This window comes from Oryza brachyantha, chromosome 6 (assembly GCF_000231095.2).
Source record: "Oryza brachyantha chromosome 6, ObraRS2, whole genome shotgun sequence".
Classification (NCBI taxonomy): Eukaryota; Viridiplantae; Streptophyta; class Magnoliopsida; order Poales; family Poaceae; genus Oryza; species Oryza brachyantha.
The window spans coordinates 2,037,636-2,065,049 of record NC_023168.2 but is presented as its reverse complement, the minus strand read 5'-3'; the positions used below and the strand labels follow the sequence as shown (position 1 = coordinate 2,065,049).

General features: G+C 38.5%; 4 protein-coding genes across 4 annotated transcripts; 2 read left to right on the top strand and 2 right to left on the bottom strand.

The window, feature by feature from the left end:
- The first annotated feature begins 8,171 nt into the window (after positions 1-8,171).
- On the top strand, positions 8,172-17,104 carry LOC102711266 (ABC transporter C family member 10-like). The gene is made up of 13 exons (XM_006655753.3): positions 8,172-8,568; positions 9,176-9,241; positions 9,343-11,375; positions 11,868-12,188; positions 12,269-12,355; positions 12,673-13,269; positions 13,370-13,534; positions 13,659-13,953; positions 14,634-14,848; positions 14,939-15,244; positions 15,518-15,581; positions 16,103-16,342; positions 16,737-17,104. The coding sequence occupies exons 2-13, from the start codon at positions 9,226-9,228 to the stop codon at positions 16,844-16,846; spliced, it is 4,449 nt and encodes a 1,482-aa protein (XP_006655816.1). The 5' UTR covers positions 8,172-8,568; positions 9,176-9,225; the 3' UTR covers positions 16,847-17,104.
- A 993-nt stretch (positions 17,105-18,097) lies between these two features.
- On the bottom strand, positions 18,098-19,422 carry LOC121054789. Its single transcript, XM_040525499.1, has one exon. It carries the CDS (start codon positions 19,245-19,247, stop codon positions 18,285-18,287), a length of 963 nt encoding a protein of 320 aa, XP_040381433.1. The 5' UTR covers positions 19,248-19,422; the 3' UTR covers positions 18,098-18,284.
- A 1,008-nt stretch (positions 19,423-20,430) lies between these two features.
- LOC102703316 lies at positions 20,431-22,650 on the bottom strand. Its single transcript, XM_006656599.3, has 3 exons — positions 22,444-22,650; positions 20,939-21,071; positions 20,431-20,844 (listed from the first exon to the last, which is right to left on the bottom strand). The coding sequence occupies exons 1-3, from the start codon at positions 22,611-22,613 to the stop codon at positions 20,788-20,790; spliced, it is 360 nt and encodes a 119-aa protein (XP_006656662.2). The 5' UTR covers positions 22,614-22,650; the 3' UTR covers positions 20,431-20,787.
- A 236-nt stretch (positions 22,651-22,886) lies between these two features.
- On the top strand, positions 22,887-25,748 carry LOC102710987 (rRNA-processing protein FCF1 homolog). The gene is made up of 9 exons (XM_006655752.3): positions 22,887-23,192; positions 23,291-23,356; positions 23,444-23,549; positions 24,219-24,261; positions 24,354-24,426; positions 24,668-24,755; positions 25,185-25,241; positions 25,327-25,405; positions 25,526-25,748. The coding sequence occupies exons 1-9, from the start codon at positions 23,119-23,121 to the stop codon at positions 25,537-25,539; spliced, it is 600 nt and encodes a 199-aa protein (XP_006655815.1). The 5' UTR covers positions 22,887-23,118; the 3' UTR covers positions 25,540-25,748.
- Positions 25,749-27,414: the final 1,666 nt, after the last annotated feature.

Sequence of the window (27,414 nt, the reverse complement as noted above, 5' to 3'; positions counted from 1 at the left end):
AAGGTAGTATTTTTCAAGGCAAACTAATTGATGCTCTCTCCATCTCAAAATGGAATTGTTTCTATCACTCTGTATTTATGCTAAAATAAAGTTATTCCTTCGCTGCTGGCCCATCTCAACTACTAGTAATAACAATCATTCTCTATTTTATTTCTCCACTTACGTTCTCTTGTCAACTAATCGTAACATTTCCCTAATCATTTATATATATTTCTTCTTAGTGGTATCCAACTCTAGGAGTACTTTATTTTTTGGTCATTGTGGTAATTGAGAAAAAGAATTTTAACTGTTGGTTTAAATCTTATTTTAAGGAGCATTTTTTCCATTTTTGAGAAGATACCATCAGGTACCACTGTTTTCTCTATATAAAATTTGGTACAGAACGGTGGTACCTCCTGATACCTTCTCGAGGATGTTAAAATTGCTATATTTTAAGGGTCTAATCGTGACCGGAAAAGTAGTTAATAGGAAGACGAGGTAGAACGTACAAACAATAAGATCATTCTCAGAGAAAGATTTCATTATACGGTTTTTAATAGTGTCATATCATGAAAATATATTTGAGTGAACGAATGAAACAAGTTCTCTTAATGTAAAAATTTACTTTACAGTTTCATATCGTAACATACCACTTAAATGTTATGTTCAATTGACAATAGAAATTAATTAAATGTATAGAGATAAAACCAATTGCTCTCGGTAAAGGTTTTAATTCAGTTTTATGGTCTAGATAACTATGCACACCAGGTTTTATCCCATGAAACTGAACTTCTCTCGACTCTCGCATATATATTATATGCAACATCACTATTTTTGTTTATATGATATATCATTAACGGCAATCTAGGAAAGAGGAAATGACTTAACTAAGTCTGTTTGAAATAAATTGGCAGGGCCGCAGGGGTTGGCAGATGTGTGCGGTTCACCAGTCACCACTCTTGCAAGTTGGTACTGTACTTAATTGCAGACAACAAACTTGGTAAAGGCAGCAGGGATTAGGATCCTCTGCAGTCGACTTCCCTCTGCAACTGATATTGACATGTGAGCCTGGAAGGCGCTAGGCCTACACGTGAGCGACGATGTTGTCTGCAATCGACTGCAGAGGGTCCGGTTCCAGGCAGCAGTGAGGGACCGAGGACCATGTAGCAGCAATTTAGTATAATATGTTTGATTTTTTTCTTGTAACATGATCATTCGTCTTATTTAAAAATTTAGTACAAATATAAAAAAATGATAAGTCATGCTTAAAATTCTTTTGATAATAAAGTATGTCATAAGCAAAATAAATAATATTTTCATAATTTTTTGAATAAGACGAATGGTCAAACGTTACAAGCAAAAAAGTCAAACATCTTACATTATGAAACGGAAGAAGTAATTCATAAACTAGCTATTGTTCTCTTATATCCTAAATCGATGGTCCTTCCTCTAGTTCTATAGTTCTTATCATTTTAGATAAATATATAGTCAAACTTTTAAGACTTTGACTAGTAATAACTTTTAAAATATTTAGTTTAAAAAAATAGGACAACATGTATAACTGAATCATATATTTTAATAGAAAATCTCAGTCAAAAATAGATTTACAATACAACAATTATCAAGCTGGAGACAGTTCTTCATTTGTCGTAAAATGTAAGAGATTCTAAGAGTAAATTTGGATAAATGATTTTTCTATATTTATCATTAGAATCCCTTATATTTAACTAGGGATGTAGTACCATATATATTTATAAAACTATATGAGATCATGTTGAGTAAAAGTTTTTAGTTATATTTTATAACGAATGGAATAGAATTTACCTGACTAAGGGGTGTTTAGGACATTAGCCCCTTGTCCCATTGAATGTTTAAATACTTATTATAAATAGTAAATATAGATTATAAATAAACCCATCCATAATCTTGGACTAATTCGCGAGACGAATCTAATGAGCCTAATTAATCCATGATTAGCCTAAGTGATGCTACAGTAAACATGCTCTAATTATGAATTAATTAGGCTTAAAAAATTCGTCTCGCGGATTAGCTCTCATTTATGAAATTAGTTTTTTTATTAGTCTATGTTTAATACTTTAAATTAGCGTCCAAACATCCGATATAACAGTAGGATAAAAAGTTTACCACAGCCCAGAGATGCCTCGATCAGATATGAAATGAATGGCCAATCACCGGCTGCATCATCACCACATGCATGTGCAGCGCTGATATGAAATGAATGCATGCACCGGTGACCCCCACACTCTCTGCCTCTCGTACTAGCGTAAGAGCGGTGGTTGAGTGCTGATCGAGACTTCTGCACAATTGGCGTAAAATATTTTGGATTGTTGACAAACTTGTGCTTATGATTTCAAGGCTAATTTCAAGGCTGGTCGGGTGGCTGTGTAGGCTAGAATATTGGACTGGTGACAAACTTTTGCTGTGGATCAAAAGAAAAAAATATGCAGCACTCAATGGTGATGTTTAAGATATCCTAGGTTAAAGCATTGGTGAATTATTTGATTTTATAATAGATATTAAAAATATAAATAACTGAATTAAAAATCTTACTCTAAAGAGGTAATATAAGTATTCCCTCCTTTCCATATCATATGATTTTTTGGATTTGTCTAGATTTATCTAGATTTATCCATATATCAATGAATATGTTTTATACACGTGTCTAAATTCATTAGGACACAAATAAATCTAGCTCTTTATAATATGAAATGGAGGGAATAACTTCTATATATAAATTTTTTTCGTACCGCTGAACCGCTAAAGATTTTGAAAAGTGCGCCCGCAAAAAAGAATCTATGTGCAATCTTTGTAATGTTGGCTTGAAGGCTTAAGCCTTTTGTAATTCTTAACTCTTTTTGTTTGCTTTAATATATATACTGTCGGGCGCTTTGCTTGACAGTCTTCCACTAAAAAAAAGGAATGTACTCCCTCCATTTTATAACGTAAGACTTTTTACCTTTGTCTAGATTTATATAGATGCTAACGAATATATATATACATATATATATATACCCCTCCATTTTATAACATAAGACTTTTTACCCTTGTCTAGGTTCATATGGATGCTAACGAATATATATACATATATATATATACACATATATATATCATCAATTAATGAATTTAGACGAAGCTAGAAAGTTTTATAATATGAAACTGAGATAGTAGCTAAATTGTCATTATTTTGGCTCTCTAGTACTTTACCTGGCCAAAAATATTATTGTTTTGGTTGTTTACCATAGATTAAGAAAGAAGAAAAGATTTGAATGCCTCTTACCAAGTGTTGTATGGTTAGGAATGGAAGGGTGATTAGAGATATAATATAGAGAAATTTAATTATAAGCTAGGTAAGGGACATGTGGTACGGTATAAAAGTTACCAACTATTTTCAGAACACATTTTTTTATTCTAAAAATACAACTGTTAGGAGGGAAGTACTAATTTGTTTCGAATCTTCATGCGCATGATTAATGAGAATGCCTATGTACAATGCATATAAAAATTAGGCTACACATCTCTACAGAGTTTGAATCTTTTGATCGAAATCTGTCTCGCTAAAAACACTTACATGAGAATCTGCTTCACTAAATGTATTTTAATTATAATTTGCATTTTACATATCATACAAAATTTTTGTATAAGATGAATGATTAAACGCATGTTAAAAAATCCACAACGCATCTATTACTACGGCCACGCTCATTTTGGGTTGTGTTGGAAAAGTTATCCGCCACGAAAAATATAGTAATAGATTATTAATTATTAAAAAATAAAAATAGATTAATATAATATTTTAAAACAACTTTAGGATAAAAAATTTTCGTAAAAGACATATTAGTTTAGAAAGTATTCACACGAAAAACGTGGGAACCTAGATAGTTAAGAGGTACCGCGGAACGTGGCCCGTAATTTTTGCACTATTTAACGTTTGACTGTTCGTTTTATTTACTATTAATATTATTATTAGATAATAAAATATGATTACTGTTCATTTAACTATTCATCTTATTTAAAAACTTACATAATTATCATTCATCTTATTGTAACAGATAATATCGTTCACTTTTTGACATGCATTTAAAAATTTATATATTTTTTGGTTCAATTTGATTAATTACTAAATATATATTAATTATAACTAATATTTTTTACATATTTATACAGTTTTTTAATAAGATAAATAATAAGCACATACCAAAAAATTATCAGGATCATTTATTAAAATACGAACAAACGAAGTCCATACAGTTCACCTACCACACCACCCTATAGACCGTTGCCCATCAGCCTCAATCCCACTGTCAAATCATAAGTGGAGGTAGCGACGCTGTTGAGCGGAACAACTAATGATGCTGCCTGCACGTCCCAATATAAGATTATTTCCCAAAATAAGATTATTTTTTATTTTTATATAATATTTTGACTCTAGGAGTTATTTGAAACTTTTTACGATTAATATTTTTAACGTCCCAAAATAAGATTATTTTTTATTTTTATATAATATTTTGACTCTAGGTGTTATTTGAAACTTTTTTACGATTAATATTTTTATTCTTACTAGATAAAACATGAATAGTACTTTATACATAACTAATTTTTTTAACTTTTTATACAAAATTTTCAAATAAGACAAATGGTTAAACATTGGACATGAAAAACGAAAAATAGGTTATTATGAGACGGAGGTACTACCTCCCATAATAACCTTATTTTTCGTTTTTCCGTATCCAACGTTTTACCATTCATCTTATTTGAAAAATTTATACAAACACTTAAAAAAATTAGTCACATGTAAAGTACTATTCATATTTTATCATGTAGTAATAATAAAAATATTAATCGCAAAAAAATTTTAAATAAGGCGACTGATCAAACGTTAGACACGGAAAGAAAAAATAAGGTTATTATAGGACAGAGGTAGTAGTATGTTTTAACGTCGCCAATTTTTAAGCACATAAAGATAATTCTATGACAAAAGACGGGACCCAGTTCCTCTAACTTGCATGCTCACTAACATGCAGATCCTATCGTCATGAGACCACGTATCAGACGCTATGACAATCTTGTTCCACGATGACGGAAGCTCATATGGCCGCTCGGCTCGCTTATGTTATTGTTGTTTGGTTTTTTATTAAAAAAATCAAATGATATATTTATAAATTAAAAGTAATTTATAAATAAAATTTCTATATATATGTATTCTTAGTTAAAAAATAAAGTACGATAAAAAAACCTTAAATAAACTATAAATTGAAATTTAAAAGTTAAGATTTTATTTTATAAGCATAGGCAAAATCGACAAGCACGAGTTTGCTCCGGCATTGCCCACCGTCTTCTAATCCGGCTTCTAATCTGGCTCTTTTTTAAGTTTCTGGAGCCACTGGAGGTAAGGTCTAAGACGTGGTGCACATCTTCAAGTGAATAAAAATTTATAATATTTATTCCTAGTAAATTTACGTGAGTTAGCAAAACTTGATATAACCAAATTAATCGAATGAACCACCTAATTCACTCAAAATCAATCAAATCTGATATAACCAAATTAAACGAATAATTCCCTAGAGAAAACGATTGAATAATTAAGAGCATCCCTAGTTGCACATACTTCCCATCCTTCAATCTGAAAATAGAGGAGGAAGGGTAAAACTTGAGTTCTAGCAGAACATCTATTCAGTTCTCTATTTTTGATGTCATCTATATTAAAAGAGAAAAACTGTTTTCTCTCCATCTTCCCAAAAGATATGGAGGATGTAACGTATGGACGATCTGCTGGAGTACAAGGAGATATAAAGGATGATATTTTATTTTAAATGATTATCCAAATAAAAATATTGATGATCAAATTTAGATGAGCCGCCAAATGCTCGTTTGTTTCCCGTTAACTTTTTTAAGTCTCTGTCACATCGAATGTTTAGACACCAATTAGAAGTACTAAATATAGACTATTAATAAAACCCACCTTAAACTCTAGACTATTTCACGAGACGAATCTATTGAGCATAATTAGTTCATAATTAGCGAATGTGATGCTACAGTAAATATTTGCTAATCGTGGAATAATTAGGCTTAAAAATTTTGTCTAATGAAATAGCCTTTATTTATGCAATTAATTTTGTTATCAGTTTATATTTAATACTCCTAATTAACATCAAACATCCGATGTGACAGGAGATTACAAAGAAGTCTCTTCATCCAAACAGTCGCTACACGACCATGTGCATTCTTTGCACTATTAAAGCAGAGCAGCCAACCGACCAGAGTCAGAACGTAGCCCTTCCCTCCCCTCTGGCATGCAGCAGCAGCAAAAACATGGCAGCTTGTTCCAGGTATTTTCTCGGTTCCAAATAATTTAATTTTAATACTCCCTCTGTTTCTTTTTTATAATATAAAATATTTAACTTTTTTCTTGTAATGTTTGACCATTTGTCTTATTTAAAATATTATGAAAATATCATTTATTTTGTTTATGACTTACTTTATTATAAAAAAACTTTAAGCATGACTTATCATTTTTTATATTTATACTATTTTTTGAATAAGACGAATGGTTAAATGTTGTAACCAAAAAAAATCAAACATCTTACATTATGAAACGGAGGTAGTAAAATTTATATAGAAATTCATAATTTCATATTTCTCAAGCATATTTTTAACTTTTTATTTGCTATTTTTAATTTTTATATCATTAAATAGCTATCATGAAAATCAGATAATATATTATCAACAACAAAAGTACATAAGTATTTTCGGTACCAAGTTTTCACAATAAAAAATATAGCACCATTTATATGATAATAAAAATGATATTAACTAAATTTAATAAAATTTAGGTCTCTTTATTTAGGCTTAGACTTATTGGCTTAAGCTTTTAAGCTGACTTTCGGCTTATGTTGTTTGTAAGCTGGTGGCTTAAAAGCTTCAAATTTATTTGTGGGTGCTAAAAAAATAGTGGATCCGGCTTTTGGTTTAAGGGTGTAAAATTGACTTATGGATTTAGAAAAGCCTAATAAAAAACTGCTTGTTTGCTTCGACTTGTATCTTTTAACTTGAAAATCGGTTTATAAGCCTACATAAATACTCTCTCCATCCTATAATATAGGACACAACTACCACTAACACAAAGGTCAAGAAAGAGTTACCTATTTTTTTCTCGAACGTGTAAAAGAATTGCACGAATATATTAACAAGAAAAAGTTTAAAATAGTGACGTCCTAGGCTAGACAGGCCAAGGACGGCCATCCAGAACAAAAATGCCGGCCGGGCCCGGTGACCAACTAGCTAGAGAGAAAACTTGGGAAAGGACTAGCTCATACTAGAGAAAGAGGGGCGCACAACCACTCAACACTACACTCCTAAAAGATCCCCAAAGAAAGCAACGTCTACTGACGACTAGAGCTAGCTTTCTGAGCAGACGGACTCCAGCACCTCCTGGACGGAAGACATCACTGAGTCGAAGACCCTGCGATTATGTTCCTTCCACAGCTGCCAGGAGATGAGGATGACTAGGGAGTCAAAACTAGCCCTCGAAGACTTGGGCAAGGACACTCTCGAGGTGGGCCACTGGTCAAGAAGGTAAGGGCTGTGAGGGGGGAGAGGGATGCCCATACCGCAGTCCCGCTGGTGCCAACGCAAGGCGTCAGACCTGCCTGGCGAACACATAACCAAAGATATCGTGGTTCGCTGATTCCGGGTCCTGGACATAGAAGGAGCACACATCGTAGCTCGGAATACCGCGCTTAAGTAGTAGGTCGGCCGTCCAGCAACGTCGCTAGAGAGCGAACCAGAGGAAGATGCTGCACTTAGCTGGGCCCTTAGCCCGCCAAAGGAGATCGGTGCATGAGAAGAGTTACATATTCTCGTTTAGATTACATAGGTGCATGTATACATATATATATTTTAATGATAAATAATTTAAAATAAATTAAATTTTGACAAAAAATATGTGCTAGTTAATATATATATATATATATATATATATATATATATATATATATATATATATATATATATATATATATATATATATGCGCACGCCTTATATTATGGACATACATAAATATAGTTACGTCGACCATTACCTTAATTCATCTAAATTTGTTTAGGACAAATAGTTACTACTACTACCCAACAATCTGCTTGATCTTGGGATGGAGCAGCAGGCTCAACACACGTGCCGCCGACGCGGCCGTGGCTTGCGTGCGGCCAGGGAACCCGACGGCGGGCGCGACGAGAGGCCAACACCACACGCGAGGCACACGCCGGCATCTTCATCGCGATCGCGCGCTTCGTGGGGACACGCGCGCCTCGCCGTAATAAACCCCTCCCGCGGCGTGCCCTCCTGCCGCGCTACTTCTGCTCGACGACGAGACGCAGAGCAAGCAGTAGTTAGTACGGGACACCCCGTCGTCTCCGGCCGATACGCACGTTCTACTCCGGTGCCGTGGCGGCGATAGAAAAGAAACGATTTTTTTTTTTTGGGAGGTGGGGAGCCGTGCGTTGGCTCGTCGGGGAAGCAAGGCTCGTGCCTTTGCAGGCACAGACAGGAGGAAAACACTGAAGAGGGGGTAGGTAAAGCTTTGATCTTTGGTTGGTTTTTGCTGAGTTGCTTTGATCTTTGGTTGGTCCTTCATTCCTTTTCCCCCTCGAGGGCACCGGGAGGTGGGCGTCAATGCGGAGGGGGTTTTGGGGTTGAGGAGTTGGGTGTTCTTCCGTGCTCGACGATCGCGCACGACGCATTGTCTCGATTTCTGGTGGAGTTCTTAGGGATTTGTCGAATGGGATGCAGAGGGATTGGATCTTTTTTTTACCCTTCTTGGTGATGCGATTTTGGTTGCATTTTTGTTCTTCTCCTTTGGTTGACTGTGGGTCTGATCGCTTCTTTCATTGATGACTGGTGGTGAGGTAGTTGGTTGATGAACACCCGTTTTTTATCCTGATTTTTCTCTTGGTTTTCTCGTCAGTTTATTTTCTGAAAAGGAAGGTTTCTTGATGTTTGTGTTGGGTATTCAGAAATTTCATTTTCTGAAACGAAGGTTTCTTGATGTTTGTGTTGGGTATAGAGAAATTTTTGTGGTTATCTTGAGCTTTTATGGGCCCCTCGAAAACTACTAATCATCTGCAGTAGAGGTTATATGCAGTCCATGTTCTTGGCTCTCACTAGTCTGCTTTGCTGTAGGAGTAAGCTGTCTGATTGATTCAACTGACGGTGCAAGTGAGATTGGACCGATGGGTTCCCTCACAAGTTAGTTGTTTTCTCACAATCTCCTCGTGCTTCACATTTGTATCATCAATTCATCATTGAGCACTTTTCACTTTTGGTCTGACACTTTTCTGATGCTTCAGATTCGTGGATGATGAACTTGTGTGGGAGCTCAGTTTGCTCCAAGAAAGATGTAGTCTCATGTGCTTTGCAGGAAATGTTGGATTCTTCGAGCTGCATGAATCATCTAGTGGTGAGTGGTATTGTTGCAGTGCTGATTGTTGCACTTGCACTTCAGCTGCTCATCAAAATTCCAAAGATCAGAGCATCTGCACGATGTCTTGTCGTGTTCAATTCACCACTGCAGTTGGCTGCTGTAGTGTTCAATGGCTGCTTGGGTTTGCTCCATCTTTGCCTAGGCCTGTGGATGCTGGGGATTAGCTTCCATCAGGATGCCTCCACTTACCGGCCACATTGGTGGATCTTGATCTTGGCTCAAGGGTTCAATTTGATCCTTGTTACCTTCACTTTCAGCATTAGGCCTCGGTTTCTTGGAGCAGCATTTGTTCGGATTTGGTCGATTTTTCTGACCATATGTGCAGCATTCATCTGTTGCTGTTCAGTTGTCTACATGGTTGGAGAGAAGGAGGTCACTTTTAAAGCCTTTTTAGATGTTCTTTTGCTACCGGGAGCCCTTATCCTTCTTCTTTATGCCATTCGTCACAGCCATGACGAAGAGGATTATGAAGCAACCGTAAATGGTTTATACAAGCCTCTGAATACAGAGACTGATAATGACAAAGCTGATTCAGACAGCAATGCAACTCCTTTTGCTAAGGCGGGATTTTTCAGTGTGATGTCATTTTGGTGGTTGAACCCTTTGATGAAGATGGGTTATGAGAAGCCGCTTGAAGAGAAAGACATGCCACTTTTAGGCTTCACAGATCGAGCACAGAACCAGTACTTGATGTTCTTGGACATGCTGAATAGAAAGAAGCAATTGCAGTCACATGCCACACCATCAGTATTTTGGACTATTGTTTCTTGCCATAAGAGTGGCATTATAATCTCAGGTTTCTTTGCATTGCTCAAGGTTGTCACCTTATCCTCAGGTCCGTTGCTTCTCAAGGCATTCATCAATGTATCCTTGGGGAAAGGGACCTTCAAATATGAAGGAATTGTGCTGGCCGTGACAATGTTCCTTTGCAAAATCTGCGAATCTTTGTCTCAGAGACAGTGGTATTTCCGTACTCGGAGGTTAGGCCTCCAGGTGAGGTCATTCCTGTCAGCTGCTATTTATAAGAAGCAACAGAAGCTATCAAACTCAGCAAAAATGAAGCACTCTTCTGGAGAAATAATGAACTATGTGACTGTCGATGCCTACCGTATTGGGGAATTCCCATATTGGTTCCACCAAACTTGGACAACAAGTGTCCAGCTCTGCATTGCTCTGGCAATCCTGTACAACGCAGTTGGTTTTGCAATGGTATCGTCATTAGCTGTCATCATTATCACTGTACTCTGCAACGCTCCACTGGCAAAACTACAACACAAGTTTCAGAGTAAACTTATGGAAGCACAAGATGCGAGACTGAAGGCCATGTCTGAGTCTTTAGTTCATATGAAGGTCTTGAAATTATATGCTTGGGAAACCCATTTCAAGAAGGTCATTGAGGGGTTGAGGGAGGTTGAGTACAAGTGGTTGTCAGCATTCCAGCTTAGGAAGGCATACAACAGCTTCTTGTTTTGGTCATCACCTGTTTTGGTTTCAGCAGCAACATTCCTGACATGCTATGTTTTAAGCATTCCTCTGGATGCTAGCAATGTATTCACCTTTGTGGCGACTCTACGTCTCGTGCAAGATCCAATTCGGCAGATACCAGATGTTATTGGAGTTGTGATACAAGCTAAAGTTGCTTTCACCCGGGTTGCGAAATTTCTTGAAGCTCCTGAGCTGAATGGGCAACGTGGGAAATACCAAGCGGGTGCTGAGTACCCTGTAGTGCTGAACTCATGCAGTTTCTCCTGGGATGAGAACCCATCAAAACGAACCCTGAGGAATATAAATTTAGTGGTCAAAGCTGGGGAGAAGGTTGCAATCTGTGGTGAGGTAGGTTCAGGAAAATCAACACTATTGGCTGCAGTACTTGGTGAGGTCCCCAAAACCGATGGCACGGTAAGCATTCTTTTTAGGTTGTCTTCATCCTTATGACATAACCAAATTGCAAATTCATGCATCATTCTGTGCTTTTGTTCCTTCTAGGTTTCATCATATTCATTATCTAGGAATAATCACGACCAGTATAGTTATTGGCACTTTAGTTCCCTAAAAAAACACTTTGATCAAGATCCCTACTTACTTTTTTAACGCAAAAGATCCCTACCTATCACTATAAATTTCAAAATTTTCTGATTTCACCCTGTTGAAAGGCATATATCTCCATCATATCAAAATTTCACTGTCTGAAAGTAAGCAATGGTAGTTGCACACAGTTGACCATCATGGTTTCCAATTTGTTCTTAAAATACTGCATGAAAAAACTTCATCTAGGTTCTGCAAAATATGATAACGCTGCTTAAAAAAGTTGCCAGCTTGAAGTATATTAATTAGTTCCTTTTTCAATGAACTGTTTATATTTAATAGCTTATCACTTTTTAAATATTTCAGATACAAGTTTGCGGGAAAATAGCATACGTTTCTCAGAATGCATGGATTCAAACAGGAACTGTGCAAGACAATATTCTTTTTGGATCTTCAATGGATCAGCAAAGATACCAAGAGACACTTGTGAGGTGCTCACTGGAAAAGGACCTTGCAATGTTGCCACATGGTGATGGTACTCAAATTGGTGAGAGAGGTGTAAATCTTAGTGGTGGCCAGAAGCAGCGAGTTCAGCTTGCTCGTGCACTATACCAAAATGCCGACATATATCTTCTTGATGATCCTTTCAGTGCTGTTGATGCCCATACAGCATCAAGTCTCTTTAATGTAAGTATCATGAAATTCATCGCATGTGTGAACTACAGTGCTATTTGACCATGAGTTTTTATGAAAACTTTTTTTAATAGGAATATGTCATGGGAGCTTTGTCGGACAAGACTGTTCTTTTGGTGACCCACCAAGTGGATTTCCTACCCGTATTTGATTCCATTCTGGTTTGTGTACACATGTCATCCTAATCTCTCCCTTCTGTCTTCTGTGCACATGGACACATTTCCAAAATCAAGTTTCCACACTTAACACAATTTTAATGTTTCAGTTTATCAGTGACAACCGAATAGTCATCTAGTTAATCAAACCACTATATGAAGCAGAAAAGGCAGTAGTTCCCTTTTCACTACTTGGGCAAAAAATATATATTCTGTGGATTTATGAATTGATTTTTTAAATAATATCTGTACCTGTGAGATCCAAATTTATTTTGTAAATTGCATTTGTTTATTGATCATCCAATTGATTGTTACTATGGCAGATAATATCTGATGGGGAAATTGTTCGGTCAGGACTTTATCAAGATCTATTGGCCCATTCTCAAGAATTTCAGGACCTTGTAAATGCCCACAAAGATACAATCAGAGTTTCAGATCTTAACAGCGTGTCCCTCCACAGAGCAAAGGAAGTGTCAGCAAAAGAGACGGATGATATTCATAGCAGCAGATGCAGACAGTCTGTGAAGCCATCAACGGCAGATCAACTGATCAAGACAGAAGAGAGAGAAATAGGGGATACAGGTCTTAGACCTTATATACTGTATCTGTGCCAGAACAAAGGCCTTTTATATGCCTCTCTGTCTGTTATATCCCATATTATTTTCATATGTGGGCAAATATCACAAAATTCATGGATGGCTGCTAATGTCGAAAATCCTAATGTTAGTACTCTGAAGCTAATAGCCGTGTACATTGCTATCGGAGTTATCACAATGTTCTTCTTGCTATCTAGATCTATATCCATTGTAGTCCTTGGGATGCAAACTTCAAGATCCTTATTTTCCCAACTACTTAACTCACTGTTCCGTGCACCTATGTCCTTTTTTGATTCTACTCCTTTAGGAAGAGTATTGAGCCGGGTAAGAACTTCTTAACAGATGGGAGAGTGGAAAGCTGATAAATTACAGTTACATTTGGATACTTTAGATTGATGAATCAAACTGTTTATTCCTCATGCAGGTTTCTTCAGATCTGAGTATTGTTGACCTTGATGTTCCATTTGCCTTCATGTTTAGCACTAGCGCCACCTTGAATGCATATAGCAATCTGGGGGTATTGGCTGTTGTTACATGGCAAGTTTTGTTTGTCTCAGTGCCAATGATTATTTTGTCAATTAAGTTGCAGGTAATTTTGTATGACTTTTTTTCATTGTGATTGCGGTTCTTTATAATTGCTCTGCTGCTCTTCTCATTTACCATTTTCTATTCAAACTTCTGTTTACTGAAGTCAATTATTTTTTATTATGCAGAGGTACTATTTAGCTTCAGCTAAGGAATTGATGAGGATCAATGGCACTACCAAATCTGCTCTAGCTAATCACTTGGGGGAATCGATTTCAGGGGCTATAACAATAAGGGCCTTTGAGGAAGAAGATCGTTTCTTTGCTAAAAATTTGGAGCTTGTGGATAAGAATGCTGGTCCATACTTCTACAATTTTGCTGCAACTGAATGGCTGATTCAACGCCTGGAAATAATGAGTGCTGCAGTTCTTTCTTTCTCTGCTTTTGTCATGGCTGTTCTTCCTCCAGGAAGTTTTAGCCCTGGTAAGCTGCTTATGGTAATTGTTAGCATGATTACATCATTTCATTTATTGGACAAACTTAAGTATCCAGCAGGATCTGTGATCATTGATGCTGTTTTGTTTCTTCTGATTTGAATGAAATCGCTAGTTTTAGTGCAAAAACCTTATTGATAGCTCTCTGGAGCATCATTAGCTAATTTATTCATATAAAAGATAATTTTTGATAGTTACTTGATAATGCTTAATAATGAGTAGAATTACAGTTTTTTCTATGAACAATACAAAATATTCTATGATTGTCCTACCCTGGCAATGTTGAATCACAAGAAAAAAATGCATTCATTGTATGTCTGATCCGAGGAGAATCTGTTTAGTATAAAATGCGGGTCATTTCTGGCATATCAGTTATTATCAAGATTTGTGTGGCCTTGCATGAACTATGGAGTGCAGGCTCTCTCCACTCGTAGGAATTAAACTGTTTCCTTATTGAATTCCTGTAAATTTCCATGTTCCTATTAAGCCCCTAAATGTCTACATGTTTTGTGAACAATGGAGTTTTAGTTGCAAATATGCAATTCATGTTGTGAAGAAATTGATATCGTCACCAGAGTCAACTGAATTTAAGCATTGGCTATTCATGTCATGAAGAATTTGATATTGTCACCATAAATGCTAACGACTGTTGTTTCATGCTTTGTGCAGGTTTCATAGGAATGGCATTGTCCTATGGTCTATCCCTGAATATGTCTCTTGTTTTCTCCATTCAAAACCAATGCAACCTTGCAAATCAAATCATTTCTGTAGAAAGGGTTAACCAGTACATGGACATTGCAAGTGAAGCAGCAGAAGTTATCGAGGAAAATCGACCAGCACCAGATTGGCCCCAAGTTGGCAAGGTGGAGCTTAGAGATTTGAAGGTAAATGTATTAGTATGTATGGCTAGTCTACAAACTGAAACCATTTTGGAGTCCTAAAATTTGTTTATGTTATTTATTTTTATTCAACAGATTAAGTACAGGCAAGATGCTCCCCTTGTGCTGCATGGTATTACTTGCACGTTTGAGGGTGGAGATAAGATTGGTATAGTTGGTCGGACAGGAAGTGGCAAGACAACTTTGATTGGTGCTCTGTTTCGTCTTGTTGAACCGGCTGGAGGGAAAATATTGATAGATTCTATGGACATCACCACAATAGGTTTACATGACCTGCGTTCACGTTTGGGCATCATTCCACAAGATCCAACACTTTTCCAGGGTACTGTTAGATACAATCTAGACCCTCTAGGGCAATTCTCAGATCATCAAATATGGGAGGTAAGATGTGTATCCCATGCAGTCATTCATGTTTTTTAATTTGAATTCAATGATCAGATAAGCTTATACCATGAAAAAAGTACTCTCGAAGAGCCTGATGTAATGTTGAAATCATGAATTTTGTTCTCTTTTTCTTCACAGCAACAATTCATTCAGTTACTGTGATTAAAACCACTGGTCTGGAAAGTTCATGTCAGATATAATTATTATTTTTTATGCATATGGACGCCTTAATTGGAATCACTAGTGATTATTTGGTATTCTATACCACAGGTTCTTGACAAGTGTCAACTTCGTGAGGCTGTCCAGGAGAAGGAACAAGGATTGGATTCACTTGGTAGGGGACATTGCTTCGTCTGTTACTTTGATTTGTGGAATTCATTCTGTCCTCTTAAATTGTTCAGTCAAATATGGGGAAAAATGCATGTGACACCAATTCTTTTCCCAATATTAGTCCCAGATCCCCTTTCTAAAAAAAAGAAAAGAAAAAAAACTGGGCGGTGAGCACAATGCTGCTGCCATCAACACAAGCTGGCACAGTCAACACTAAAACCGAAAATAATTTGATTGCATTGAAGTTTCACGAAGAGAAATTTAGAAAGGAAATTAGCAATTCAACTCTGTTAATACTGTTGCCATGAAAGTTTCTGAGTAAATGAGATTGGAGCGGTCATAAGATCCTCTGTTTTCAATGCATCTTTTTCATGCCTTTTAATTTACATAATAAAAATTTAGTTGGAAATACTTATGGGGCAGTATTTACCACTCTTTTCATAGACATATTTTGTTGTACACATTTTCTATCATGATATATGGAGTTATCTTATCCATGATACTGATTATCATCTTGTCGTATAGTTGTGGAAGATGGGTCAAACTGGAGCATGGGCCAAAGGCAGCTCTTCTGTTTAGGGCGTGCACTTTTGAGACGATGCCGTATCTTGGTGCTTGATGAGGCAACAGCCTCTATAGACAATGCAACTGATGCTATCCTTCAGAGGACAATCAGAACAGAATTCAAAGATTGCACTGTAATTACTGTTGCTCACCGTATACCAACAGTTATGGACTGCACTATAGTCCTTGCAATGCGCGATGGTATGCCTTTCTTATCGCCAACTTATTAAAAATATATTATCCTCTTATATCATTGTCTAATGGATTAGCAGTGGTTATTCTGGAACATATGAATTCTACTTGAACTTGAAAGTATGAGTGAAAAGTTCTGCCCCCCCCCCCCCCCCTCTACTACTTATGTGTGATGTTTTTAACCTTTTTTAGCATTTTTTCCAACAATGTATGCCTAGTAGCAGCAAGTACTAACTTCCTGTGCTAATGTCATACCATGAACATAAACCAACAATAGAAGAAAAATTATACAATACTTATTTCCCCCCTTTTCTTTTGGCTATATTGTTCTATATGCTAAAAAGTATGTCCCATGATAGATATACTTCCATAATTCATTCTACTAAACTGTGTTCACCTCCAGGTCGAGTGGTAGAGTATGACAAACCTATGAAGCTCATGGAAACTGAAGGCTCTCTCTTCCGAGATCTTGTCAAGGAGTACTGGTCATATGCATCTAGTGGAAATATTTAGGTGAAAATATGTATTCACATCCAGTATGTTAAGAGTTAAACAGAGGCAGAAATCTGTATTCATACTTGGAGAGGAATTGATCTGTTTGGAGTTTTAAGATATGACAGTATCTCAGCTAGGTATTGTCGGAAAGTGTGTTCCTCGTCATCAATATTTATATGAACTTTTGAGCAATATGTGATGCAGCTTCTGTAAATGGCTGTTCTGTAAATGCTTAACAGAGTAAATCCAATCCATAAATATTTCCTTGCTGAAGTAGTCAGATGTATGAAAGGTTAAATGAGATTTTGTAAACTGCTTAGGAAAAGTTATTCAAAAAAATATGCGATCTATATTCTATCCATAGCCACTAAATCAAAGTGTGCATACAGAAATGATTCAATATATGGGTATTTATTTTTCCTTGGTCACTCAATCAAATTATGCAGACAAAAATGATGGAAGATACGTGATCGGTTTTTCCATATCCAGAAAATCAAAGCTTGTAATTCTATAGTTCACTTCTAATGTGCTATATCATCTATTATGTCCAGCAATCTCCTAAGATACAGAAATATGATCTCTGCTGTTCTTCAAATGCTGTCCATAGTAAATCCATGAACATGTAGAGTACACTTGCACTGAACGTACTGAACAACCAGAGGATTATGTCAAATGTTTAGGGAAAATAAATCAAATTGCAGCAGTTTTCTGTTTCTTGTAATATTGACTAACTAGTCAATAAATCAAAATATGTAAACATTGTTTTGTGATAACATCTCCGCTCTCTCTTTGCTCATTTCATTAGTTTAGAAGGGGATAAACTATACAAAGTTTTTTTTTCCGAAAAGAAAGGCAATGTGCTGGAAGAACAAGTGATTGCTCTTCCCCGACCCTTACCGTCCAACCAAAAAGCGAACGGCTAGTGTATTCCACCTATCGAATACTCCCTCCATATGTAAATATATGATTACATATTCACGTCAAACAAAAAAAAAAGTAGAAGGGAGTATGATCGGCCCGTGATCCCCAGACGCATTTAGTGTTCTTGATCTCATAGTTCCTCCTATGAGGTGGAGATAACGCGGTTGGTTCATGTTTTTTTCTTCCTTTTATCACATTTTGTTTAAAGGTTTTTTTTTTATCATTCGTGAGAAGTATCTTGAGATATAAAAAAATTTAAGATATTTTGTATCTTATGATAGTAAATTTTTATATAAAAAAATATGATACCCGTAGATACTTTTTCAAGAATACTTAGAAAAACTCGCTCTGATAAACCTATTGCAATGTACATTCCAGTTTGAATTTGAGTTTGAGTTGCACGCTACAAAATTTGGAGATTTTTAAAGTACTGTACAGGTATCTCGTAATAATCTGAAAAAAAAAGGTACGCCTAAAATGAAATGACACCTTAACAAAACACGCGGCGGCGCCGGTGCAACTCACGGCGGAGGCGCTAGCTCTTCCGCCACGGCAGCGGGCTCCCCTCCTCCTCCACCTCCGGCCGCGTCCTCACCATCTTCGCCGACGGCATCCTGCTCCCGCGCACCGCCATCCTCCCCAGCTCCTCCCCCGACATCGCGCGCCGCTCCATCTCCTCCCTCCGGCGCCTCCTGCTCCACCTCACGGCGGCGACCACGGTGATGACCAAGAAGCTCGCCGCCACCACTCCACCGGCGGTAGCCCCGACCTTCCACACCCACCACCTCTCCCTCACCGGCGGCGGCGGTGGTGGTGGCGAAGGCGGCGTCTCCACCTGCACCGCCACCCCGTAGTGCCCCGTGCCGGACACCACGCACGACGGCCCGGGCTCCTCGACGGCGTGCGTCGCCACGGCCTTGCCGCCGCCCGCCGCAAAGGTCAGGCACCTCGCAGTGGTGGCGTTGAACCCCTTCGCCGACGAGAGGTTCACCCTGAACTCGATGCGGACAGGCGCGCCGAGCGCCCGGAGCGCGAGCTCGCCATTGGGCCCCGACGCGTCGTACGCGAGCAGTCCGACCACCGGCGCGGCCAGCGCGTACCCGGCCGGCGCGGCGAACAGCCAGGAGGAGGTGTCGCCGAGGAAGCGGACGAAGACGATGGCGACGCGGCGGGCGAACGGCGCCGGGACGACGCGCGGCGGGACGGCGAACCCCGCCGCGGTGGCGTTGACGCCGTCGGCCCACAGGGCGCTGCTGCGCACGCGCGTCGCCGAGGCCTCCACGCCGGCGCCGGCGAGCACCGGGACGTCGCCGACGACGAGGATCTCGCTCGTGCGGCGGAACAGCTGGAATGCGCGGTCGCGGACGGCGGCCTCGATGGACGAGAGGTTCACCACGGCGGCGGCAGCGGCAGCGGCGCCGTGATCCTGACCACCCGCGCAGGCGTGCAAGAACGCAAGAAACATCAGCAGCCGCCACAACGGCGAAGCGATCGCCATTGTTGCCTCTCCAACCTCGAGCCCTTCCTCCGACAGCTAACCCGACGGCGGCGGCGCATGGCGGCGACTGGAGGAAGTCGCCATCTCAACGTAGGAATCGAAGCTGCAGAAATTATAGGAGAGGAGAGAGGAGGAGGAAGAAGAGCTAGGTTAATTAATAATTAGCACAGAGGAGAGGAAATGTTTTTGCTATATTTAGCAGGCACTGGCTGCTATTAGCAACTAATCTGATTTCAAGTTGCAACATAATAACCATAATCTTTTCCAGTTTATCATGGATCAAACATCAAAGCAAATGGAGCAGTTGATAGCAAATTAACAATGCAATGCATCTCAAAAGGACAAATTAACAATGCAGTGAGTTCCAACCAGTTTCCAAGGAGAAAAAAAAAATCAAAGCTTTTGCCAATCAAAACATGAAACATGCAAGGGATTGAAAGGCTAGCCATAGGGAATTCTTTCTGGAGAGCATGTGCAGGAGATTGATTGGGATAGAGAAGCTTTTGCAGGTATGTTGACTTGTGCATGGTACAAATAAAGGTCTTGCTGATTGATGTGCTCATGCTAGTGGGAGCAGGTTTGTTGCTGATGACTGAATCTTGATAGTTTGTCTGCATGGAACCAGCTCTACTCCAGCCGGGTTTCCAGTGGATTCTTTGACCATATTCTGATAACTGGTTTCTGATGGCCACAAACAAATGGTTGTGCATAACTGGTATCTGCTCCAACAGACAATCAGCTGGGCATAATCAGGTTCATCAGAGGGGGTTATTGGCAACTGACTGTTTAGCTCAGGATTGCTGAACAAAGTGTTTGTGTTAAATACTGTTGTTTTCCATGTCAGTTTAGGGCAGGATAAAAAGCTCAATTATCGTGTGATCGACTCGAGCTAGAATTTTAGCTTGTAAGCCAACCAAGAAGCTGTTCGTTAGTACTAAATATCACTATATTTTTATATATATTAGAACTTGTTAACTAGTGCTTAGCCCTATAATCATATCCAATGTATTATATTTAGTGAGTTCTTTGTTAGTTAGTGTCTATTCTTATATTCATGTATGATAAAATGACAAATTTATAAATTAGATAAACATGATTTAAATGAGATATATAAGATATATAGTTTGTTAACGGGCCTTAACAAGCCAAGTTGACTCATTATTCACCCCTATGTCAGTTGCTCAAAATAGATACATTATCATGACTTCAATAAAAATTGAATATTCCATGCATTAGATTTTGCAAACTTACATGAGAACACTGCCATGTTAACGACAGTTCAGGCCATTTTACAAAGCACAACCATGACAGTGTGGGTCTAACGAGTGCAATACGGCAGGCAGTACCAGGCAAACGGTGGCGAAAGAGCTAGAGCATTTCAATTCTCATCTGATCTCTCTTAACTTTTCACTTTTTCAGAGTGATCAAGACATTGTAGGCCCTCGTTGCTTAAGTAAAAATCTTCAGTCACATAAATAAAACATACCATCTGCAAGAAATTAAAAGAATATTTCATTATGTACATTGTAGTGTAGGTTCTTCATGCTGGTTCATAAAGGCCAAGCATGTGCCCATCGATGCATCGTACAGCTGCAACCTGTATAAAAAGGAAAACTAGTATCGTAACAAAATGTTACCAAGAAACCATGAACATAAACATGTACTGTAACTATGGGCTATTGGCAGGATACCTTTCCAGTGATCTCATGTTTGATGGGACCATCCAACTCAGCTCCCAGCGACAATAATTTCGTGACTGTACTGTTTATGTCTGGTACAGTGAATGAAAGCATCGAAGAATATACTCTCTGCGATGCAAGATTACTGCAAATATATATGAATTTTCAGATAAGAATTCCAAGTTCTGTTTGACTGCGGAAGGATGCCATAATATCTCGAGAAAAAAGATAAACACATCATAACCTAGAAACTACTAGATTATCCATTGCTAAAACAAACACTAAAGTTTTACATTGGCAAATTGCAAAAGTGCCACTTTTTTTCAACATATGGTTTATCTCAACATGAACTAAATGCATTTGTATCTCATATTCATATGGGATGATCTTAAAGCTACCATAGTTAGCTATCTGACATTCTGACTACCATGAATATTCTGAATTCTGTATAGACATATATCAAAGTTACACAACAAGAGTAAAAGAATACAAACTAAATTAGACTGATTTAAGAATTAAAAGACCACAAGTTCTTTAAAAACATCATCTAGTCACGGAAAAGTTTCCTGCTGTATGTTTTGGCATCCATATGATGCTTGATCCCTTGAGCATCTCAAATCATCATAGCACATGTCTTATGTATGTACGCCTCTGCTAAAGGAAATGCAACGATGAGACGAGAAATAATATGTAATAGAAACTTAAAGCTACACTACTAGGCAGTACTTCATCACTCAGCATGGTAAGGAAAAACAACCAATCAACACCCTAACATACTCAACACTTCTACATGTGAAAGAGAAGCAATAGGGGCACGATGGATCTTGGATATGTACTCTTCCATTTTCATTTGTTTGAACAGAGGGAGTACTACACTAAAGCATCAATTCTAGGGTAGGCATACCCAAACAAATAGAGGAAACAAGATCCTTGCACTAAAAACGCATAAACTTGCGATGTCCACTAGCAACTTTAAGCGTGACTGTTTCCTAAGGATAGAGGGCACCAACATCGATCTGCACATCTGAACAACACAACGAGATTAATTTACTGCATTTCCAAAGGGAAAACATAAGTGCCTGAAAACAAGTAGCTTAATGCTCACTCCATCTTGCCCGCTAACTTAACTGAGCTGCTACCCACAATGAAACTACTGAAATTGGACCAGGTTTATAGCCACTGACCAAGAATTTCCACCAACATACCAAATGAAGGACTACATGATCTTTTAATTATCATTGCACGCACTAGTTCCAACATTATGTAGTAGGTAACGCCGCATTCCATATGTAGCTTTTTCAGGAGCAAAACAAACGACGTGTTCCGCTGCTTCCGCACAGGCAATTCAACAAACATATGGACGACGTCGTGGAAGAGACAAGCAGCCACCCCACACCAGCATCCAACCCCAGCCGCATTGCGTCGCACACCTCCGAATTCACATCAAATCGACCCCCGAAACCCCCGGGAAACTAGCATGAACGTAATACGTGGAGAGGAAGCTAAGTGGTCGGGACCTGTCGTTGGTGTGCATGAGCGCGAGCTTGAGCGGCCCGGACTGGAGCTCCGCCCATCGGAGCGTGCAGACGTTGACGCTAAAATCAAGCCCCTCCGCGTAGAACCGCGCCGCCCGCGGCACGTCCCGGTGCATCTGCAGCACCCACCGCAGCGTCGCCGCCGCCGCCATCGCCGCGCCGCCGCCTCTCCCTTCCAAAGAAAAAGACCAAAGCCGCCGGCGCTGACACGCACGATGCTCTAAGATCCCACGGCCCAAGAGCTTGAAACTTTTGCAGCCCGGCCCGAAAGTTGGGCCGTTACTAGGCCGATTCCTTGGCACGATGGGCCGACCCTGCACGGCCGGGTCAAAAATAGGTAAGGGACACAAAATAGACTAATTAGCCATATAAGGCTTAGCCCAAATAGAGGAGGTATGTAAGTTAGACTTATTCTATCAAGTTCACCACGCCAACCCTAATACGTCAGTCTCCCCCCGAACTCGCGTCGCCGTCGCCGTCGCCCCTCGCGGCCTCACGCCCTGACGGCGGAGAGACGGGCAGCAGGAGGTGGCCCGGCTCCTCGGCGGCTTTGCCTCGCGCCCCCTCGTCTCTACTCCCTTCAGGAGGCGGCCCCACTTCGCTCGCGGTGCAGACTGCGGATTCTAGTGCTGGTGTTTCTAGGGTTTTATTCTTACGATGGGGAGGGCGAAGAGTAAGGGCCCTAAGTTCGCCGCCGTCAAGAAGATCATCAGCAAGAAGACCATCCAGAAGTAGGAAACCATCTCTCCTCAATTGATTCTTCTGCGATTCTGTTCTTTCTTCTTGCGACCCTAAGATTTTTTTTTTTTTTGTATTTTGTGTTGTTTAGGTACAAGGAGGATGTGCTGAACCCTAAGAAGAAGGATAGCGAGAAGGAGAAGCTCGGGCGGAATGTGTGAGTGCATTTTGGGGTTCGTTTATGCAAGTGTTTGAATGATTGGATATTTGGACTAATTAAGCCCTTTTGGTTTAATGTTTGTAGGCCTCAGATATCTTCGGCGCTGTTCTTCAGCTACAACACAGCGCTTGGGCCGCCATACCGGGTTATTGTGGACACTAACTTCATCAACTTCTCCATCCAGAACAAGGTTTGTTCTTTGAGGCTTTGAATTATATGTTCTTCTGTTTATCCATTGAATGGTTCCGTGAAGCCCAGCTGCTGTATACGCAATATTCCTCTCATATGTGTACCTATAAAACTGTTAACGCCAAAATTTGGTAAAATTCCTTAGTGGATTCGGTTAAGAAAAGGAGCAATCAACCGATGGAAATCTCAACAAAAACACAATGCTTAAATCAAAATTTAACCAATATGTACTATGATCACCTCTATTATATAGGCTGTAGAACTACTCTATCTCCAATTTAATTACAGACTACTTAAATTCTGTGGCCATAAGTGTGCGTACTGAACAATATTAGAGGGGGTAACATGTGTGGAAGAAGGTTCATGACCAACTTGGAGCTACTTACTCTTATTAGATGCTAGAACTACATTGACAAGTAAGTGGATTATGAGGCTTTATATAGGGTAAGTGCTGATCAAGTGACTAGCTATATTAAAACAAACATAAATCTTGCATTTCTAGGACTTTTCCCATCCCTGGTGCAAGCGCTAGCTATGTCTCTTCTTGTTCAGAGTTTATTTCTTTCATGTGGGTTTGATATGTAGACATTAGACATACTTGATAATGGAACTAACTGACAGTTTCAGTGAGCTCATCCTTATGGCTAAATGCTTCTTTGCACCTATGCAGTTGGATTTGGAGAAAGGAATGATGGACTGCCTTTATGCAAAATGTAAGCATGTACCTTCCTAGGAATTAAACCATTCTTTTTAGCATCTATTGCATATGGCTTTACTGACAAATTCTGCCATCTTGTTGTTGAAGGTACGCCATGCATCACGGATTGTGTTATGGCTGAGCTTGAAAAGCTGGGGCAAAAGTATCGTATAGCTTTGAGGTCTGTTCATGCCCAATAATAACTTATCTATGATAGTTGGTTAATTCATTTCTTTTAGTTATCTTCTTTGCTTCTTGCAAAATTGGGTGATTTCATCATGTTGCTCTTTCGTAGTATCTGTAGTTATCGTCTTATATGCATATAAGACTCAGTTGGAGATAGTTCTCACTAGTTTTTGACACTATAATATATCTTTTCTATAATTTCCATCCATTAATAAATACTATCTTGCCTCTTACAGAATTGCAAAGGACCCTAGGTTCCAGAGATTAGCATGTACACACAAGGGAACTTATGCTGATGACTGTATTGTAGAGAGGGTTACTCAGGTATAATTCTGCCTCATTGTAGAATTTTTATTGTTTGAATCGAGCCTTTATGTGTGCGAGTGCTAACAATATTTTGGACAACTCACACTAGTTATGTTGAGTGACTTGATGGTACTTGCAATTCCTCCATGAGCTAATTGAGTAGTAGAGAACATCAGACATGTATCTCCTTCCCATGTTTTCTTGAAAAAGAGTATAAGTTGCTAGAATTTAAGCATTATCCTTTTGTAGTATGAATTAACTTTTGTTAATCTCGTCAATTTCCATTCTTCATTTTGATTTCTTCCATTTACCTTTTTGGTAATCACTTGATTAAGGCTGGTTGACCTTGGATGTTCAAAACTATAATGCTGTGATAATAATTTGGATTATGTTACCTTGAGTGTAAAAAAAGTCGGTTGTGCTAAAACTGCATGTTTTCTGTGCCAGCACAAGTGCTACATTGTTGCAACATGTGATAGAGATTTGAAAAGGAGGATAAGGAAGGTATATTACAGCTGGCAATTAGACCTGAACATCGCAGCAGCCTTGCTTCTATGCTAACTACATATTCATATTATGAATTTGGCAGGTTCCTGGTGTTCCAATCATGTATATCACTCGGCACAGGTACTCGATAGAACGACTTCCTGAAGCCACAATTGGAGGAGGTAATGTATTTTGTCCTGGTGGCAATTTCGGTTTATCTATCTTTTATCTTCACCATCCGCTTAGTTTATTTATGCCATTGTGATCCTTTTCTCTGAAATGCATTTCGATATGTAATGCAGCACCAAGAATCTGATTGGCACGGAAATAAGAAATTGGGAATTTCTTAGTGCAGCTTGCTTGGCCAAGCGTCCTGGAGTTAGGATGGATAAGAATACTGCTGTAGTGAGCTTTTTGAAGCAAATGCTGTAGTGAGCTGAGCTAGTTGTATCCACTTTAAAGTTTTGTACCAAATCTCACCAGGGTATTACTGTTATTGTGATTGAAGAGAAATGTTTGCTTTCTTCTAGAATTTTGCCCCCCAAAATTTTGAAGTTACCTGTTAAAGAGAGGGTGCTATCTTGAATTGCTGTTAGCAGGCCGATGCTATAGCAGGGTTTGCAAAACCCTTTTTTAGACCGAAACCATCTGATGTGTCATGATTATTATGATATATGTTGCGATTATCGAGATATATCATCATATTTTTTAAGGATTTTTTACCATTTCTATTTAAAAGAACTGATATATTTTGAAAATTTTCAAATCGTACCATGACTTACCAAATATTTAAAAATTATAAATCATGTTTAAATTTTTTTAGTAATAAATTAAATCCTAACCAAATAATTTATAATTATATAAATTTTTAAATAAGACGAATGATAATATAATTGAAAAAAATAAAGACTATATATATAAATAATATTGGTTTATAGATGAATTTAAGGAAACTAAAACATCTTATAGCGTGAGAATTTTATAATGTGAAAATGAACGGAGATAGTAGTATTTAGCTATGGTAAACTAGATTTTAGTGTTAAGATTATCGGCTTTCAGTAGACACCTCACACCAGGGTTTTCGAAACCACAGCAACGCGCTCTTCGCGGAGGTATGGTTTCGGTAAACCACGGTAACCGAGTTTAAATTTGAGGAGAATTTAAAAAATTTGAGGAAATTTAATAAAAAATGTATATGTTGTATATGTTAATATATAATGTAGTTTTGTCAAAGAAATTTATGAAAAAATGTATTTTCGGTGTAATTAAACGAGAATTTCGGGAAACAAAATTAAAAAATAGTCTATTGCAAATAATATTTTATAGGAAGATGGTTAAGAATATTTTGTTGTTAAGTCATTATTAATTTACACTAGATATTAAGGTATATAATGTTGAAATACAAATATATAACGATGGATATATAGAAAATATGTATGAACAAAAATTATACGTGCGTGTTAGTAATAATTGGTAGTAGTTATAGTTGTGACGCACCAATCAAAATGAAGTTATTACTTGTTATTGGCGTGAATTATTTGGTGAAGGGTGATATGAGTCATATGACGGTGTATGTTTGTATGTTGCAATATCAAGAATTCAGAAAAGGTCATATGAAAATTTTCTTGTTTTCTCTAAAACATGTTATATTTTTCTATTTTTCCTATGTCACAATTCACAAATATAGTCACAAAATATTTTCCTATTTTTCATGTATTTTTCAAGATTTTTTAATGTTCTTTTTTGAATTTGACGTCACACCCACGATTTACTCGCGGTAACCGTGTTTTGGCTGTAAAAACCATGCGAGAAACCACGGTTTCCGTCGTTTGCATGCGTTGTTTCAGCACGTACTTATACTACGGTTATCGCGCGGTAACCGCGCGGTTTTGAATTCAATTTTTTTTAATTCGTTGCAGTTTTTACGGCTTTTGCGGGATCCGTAAGAGCACGATACATGGTTTTCGCGGTGGTAACGGTAAGGTACCCTGCCTCACACCCGTCTATTTCGTTTTTTATGTTTCGATATATTTGTACCATTTTCGTTGAGAATGGTTTCTTAATCTACCGGGTTTCTTCAATCGTTTTCGTCTCCCCGCTTCTCCGCGGATTAATCCGGTCAGCGGCGGCGGAGGGGGTGCCGCGATTGGGCGAGCCTGCCGGCGAGGAGGCGTGGCCGTAATCGCAGGCT

Bases quoted from the DNA above. Each gene is read 5' to 3' on its own strand.
- LOC102711266 (XM_006655753.3), top strand. The intron at 11,376-11,867 runs GTAAGCATTCTT...TAAATATTTCAG, and splicing joins TCCCCAAAACCGATGGCACG to ATACAAGTTTGCGGGAAAAT. The intron at 12,189-12,268 runs GTAAGTATCATG...TTTTTTTAATAG, and splicing joins CAGCATCAAGTCTCTTTAAT to GAATATGTCATGGGAGCTTT.
- LOC121054789 (XM_040525499.1), bottom strand. From the start codon at position 19,247: ATGGCGATCGCTTCGCCGTTGTGGCGGCTGCTGATGTTTCTTGCGTTC.
- LOC102703316 (XM_006656599.3), bottom strand. From the start codon at position 22,613: ATGGCGGCGGCGGCGACGCTGCGGTGGGTGCTGCAGATGCACCGGGAC. The intron at 21,072-22,443 runs GTCCCGACCACT...ATATATTTGCAG, and splicing joins CTCATGCACACCAACGACAG to TAATCTTGCATCGCAGAGAG. The intron at 20,845-20,938 runs GTATCCTGCCAA...CTTTTTATACAG, and splicing joins AACATGAGATCACTGGAAAG to GTTGCAGCTGTACGATGCAT.
- LOC102710987 (XM_006655752.3), top strand. From the start codon at position 23,119: ATGGGGAGGGCGAAGAGTAAGGGCCCTAAGTTCGCCGCCGTCAAGAAG. The intron at 24,427-24,667 runs GTCTGTTCATGC...TGCCTCTTACAG, and splicing joins AAGTATCGTATAGCTTTGAG to AATTGCAAAGGACCCTAGGT. The intron at 25,242-25,326 runs GTATATTACAGC...TGAATTTGGCAG, and splicing joins TGAAAAGGAGGATAAGGAAG to GTTCCTGGTGTTCCAATCAT.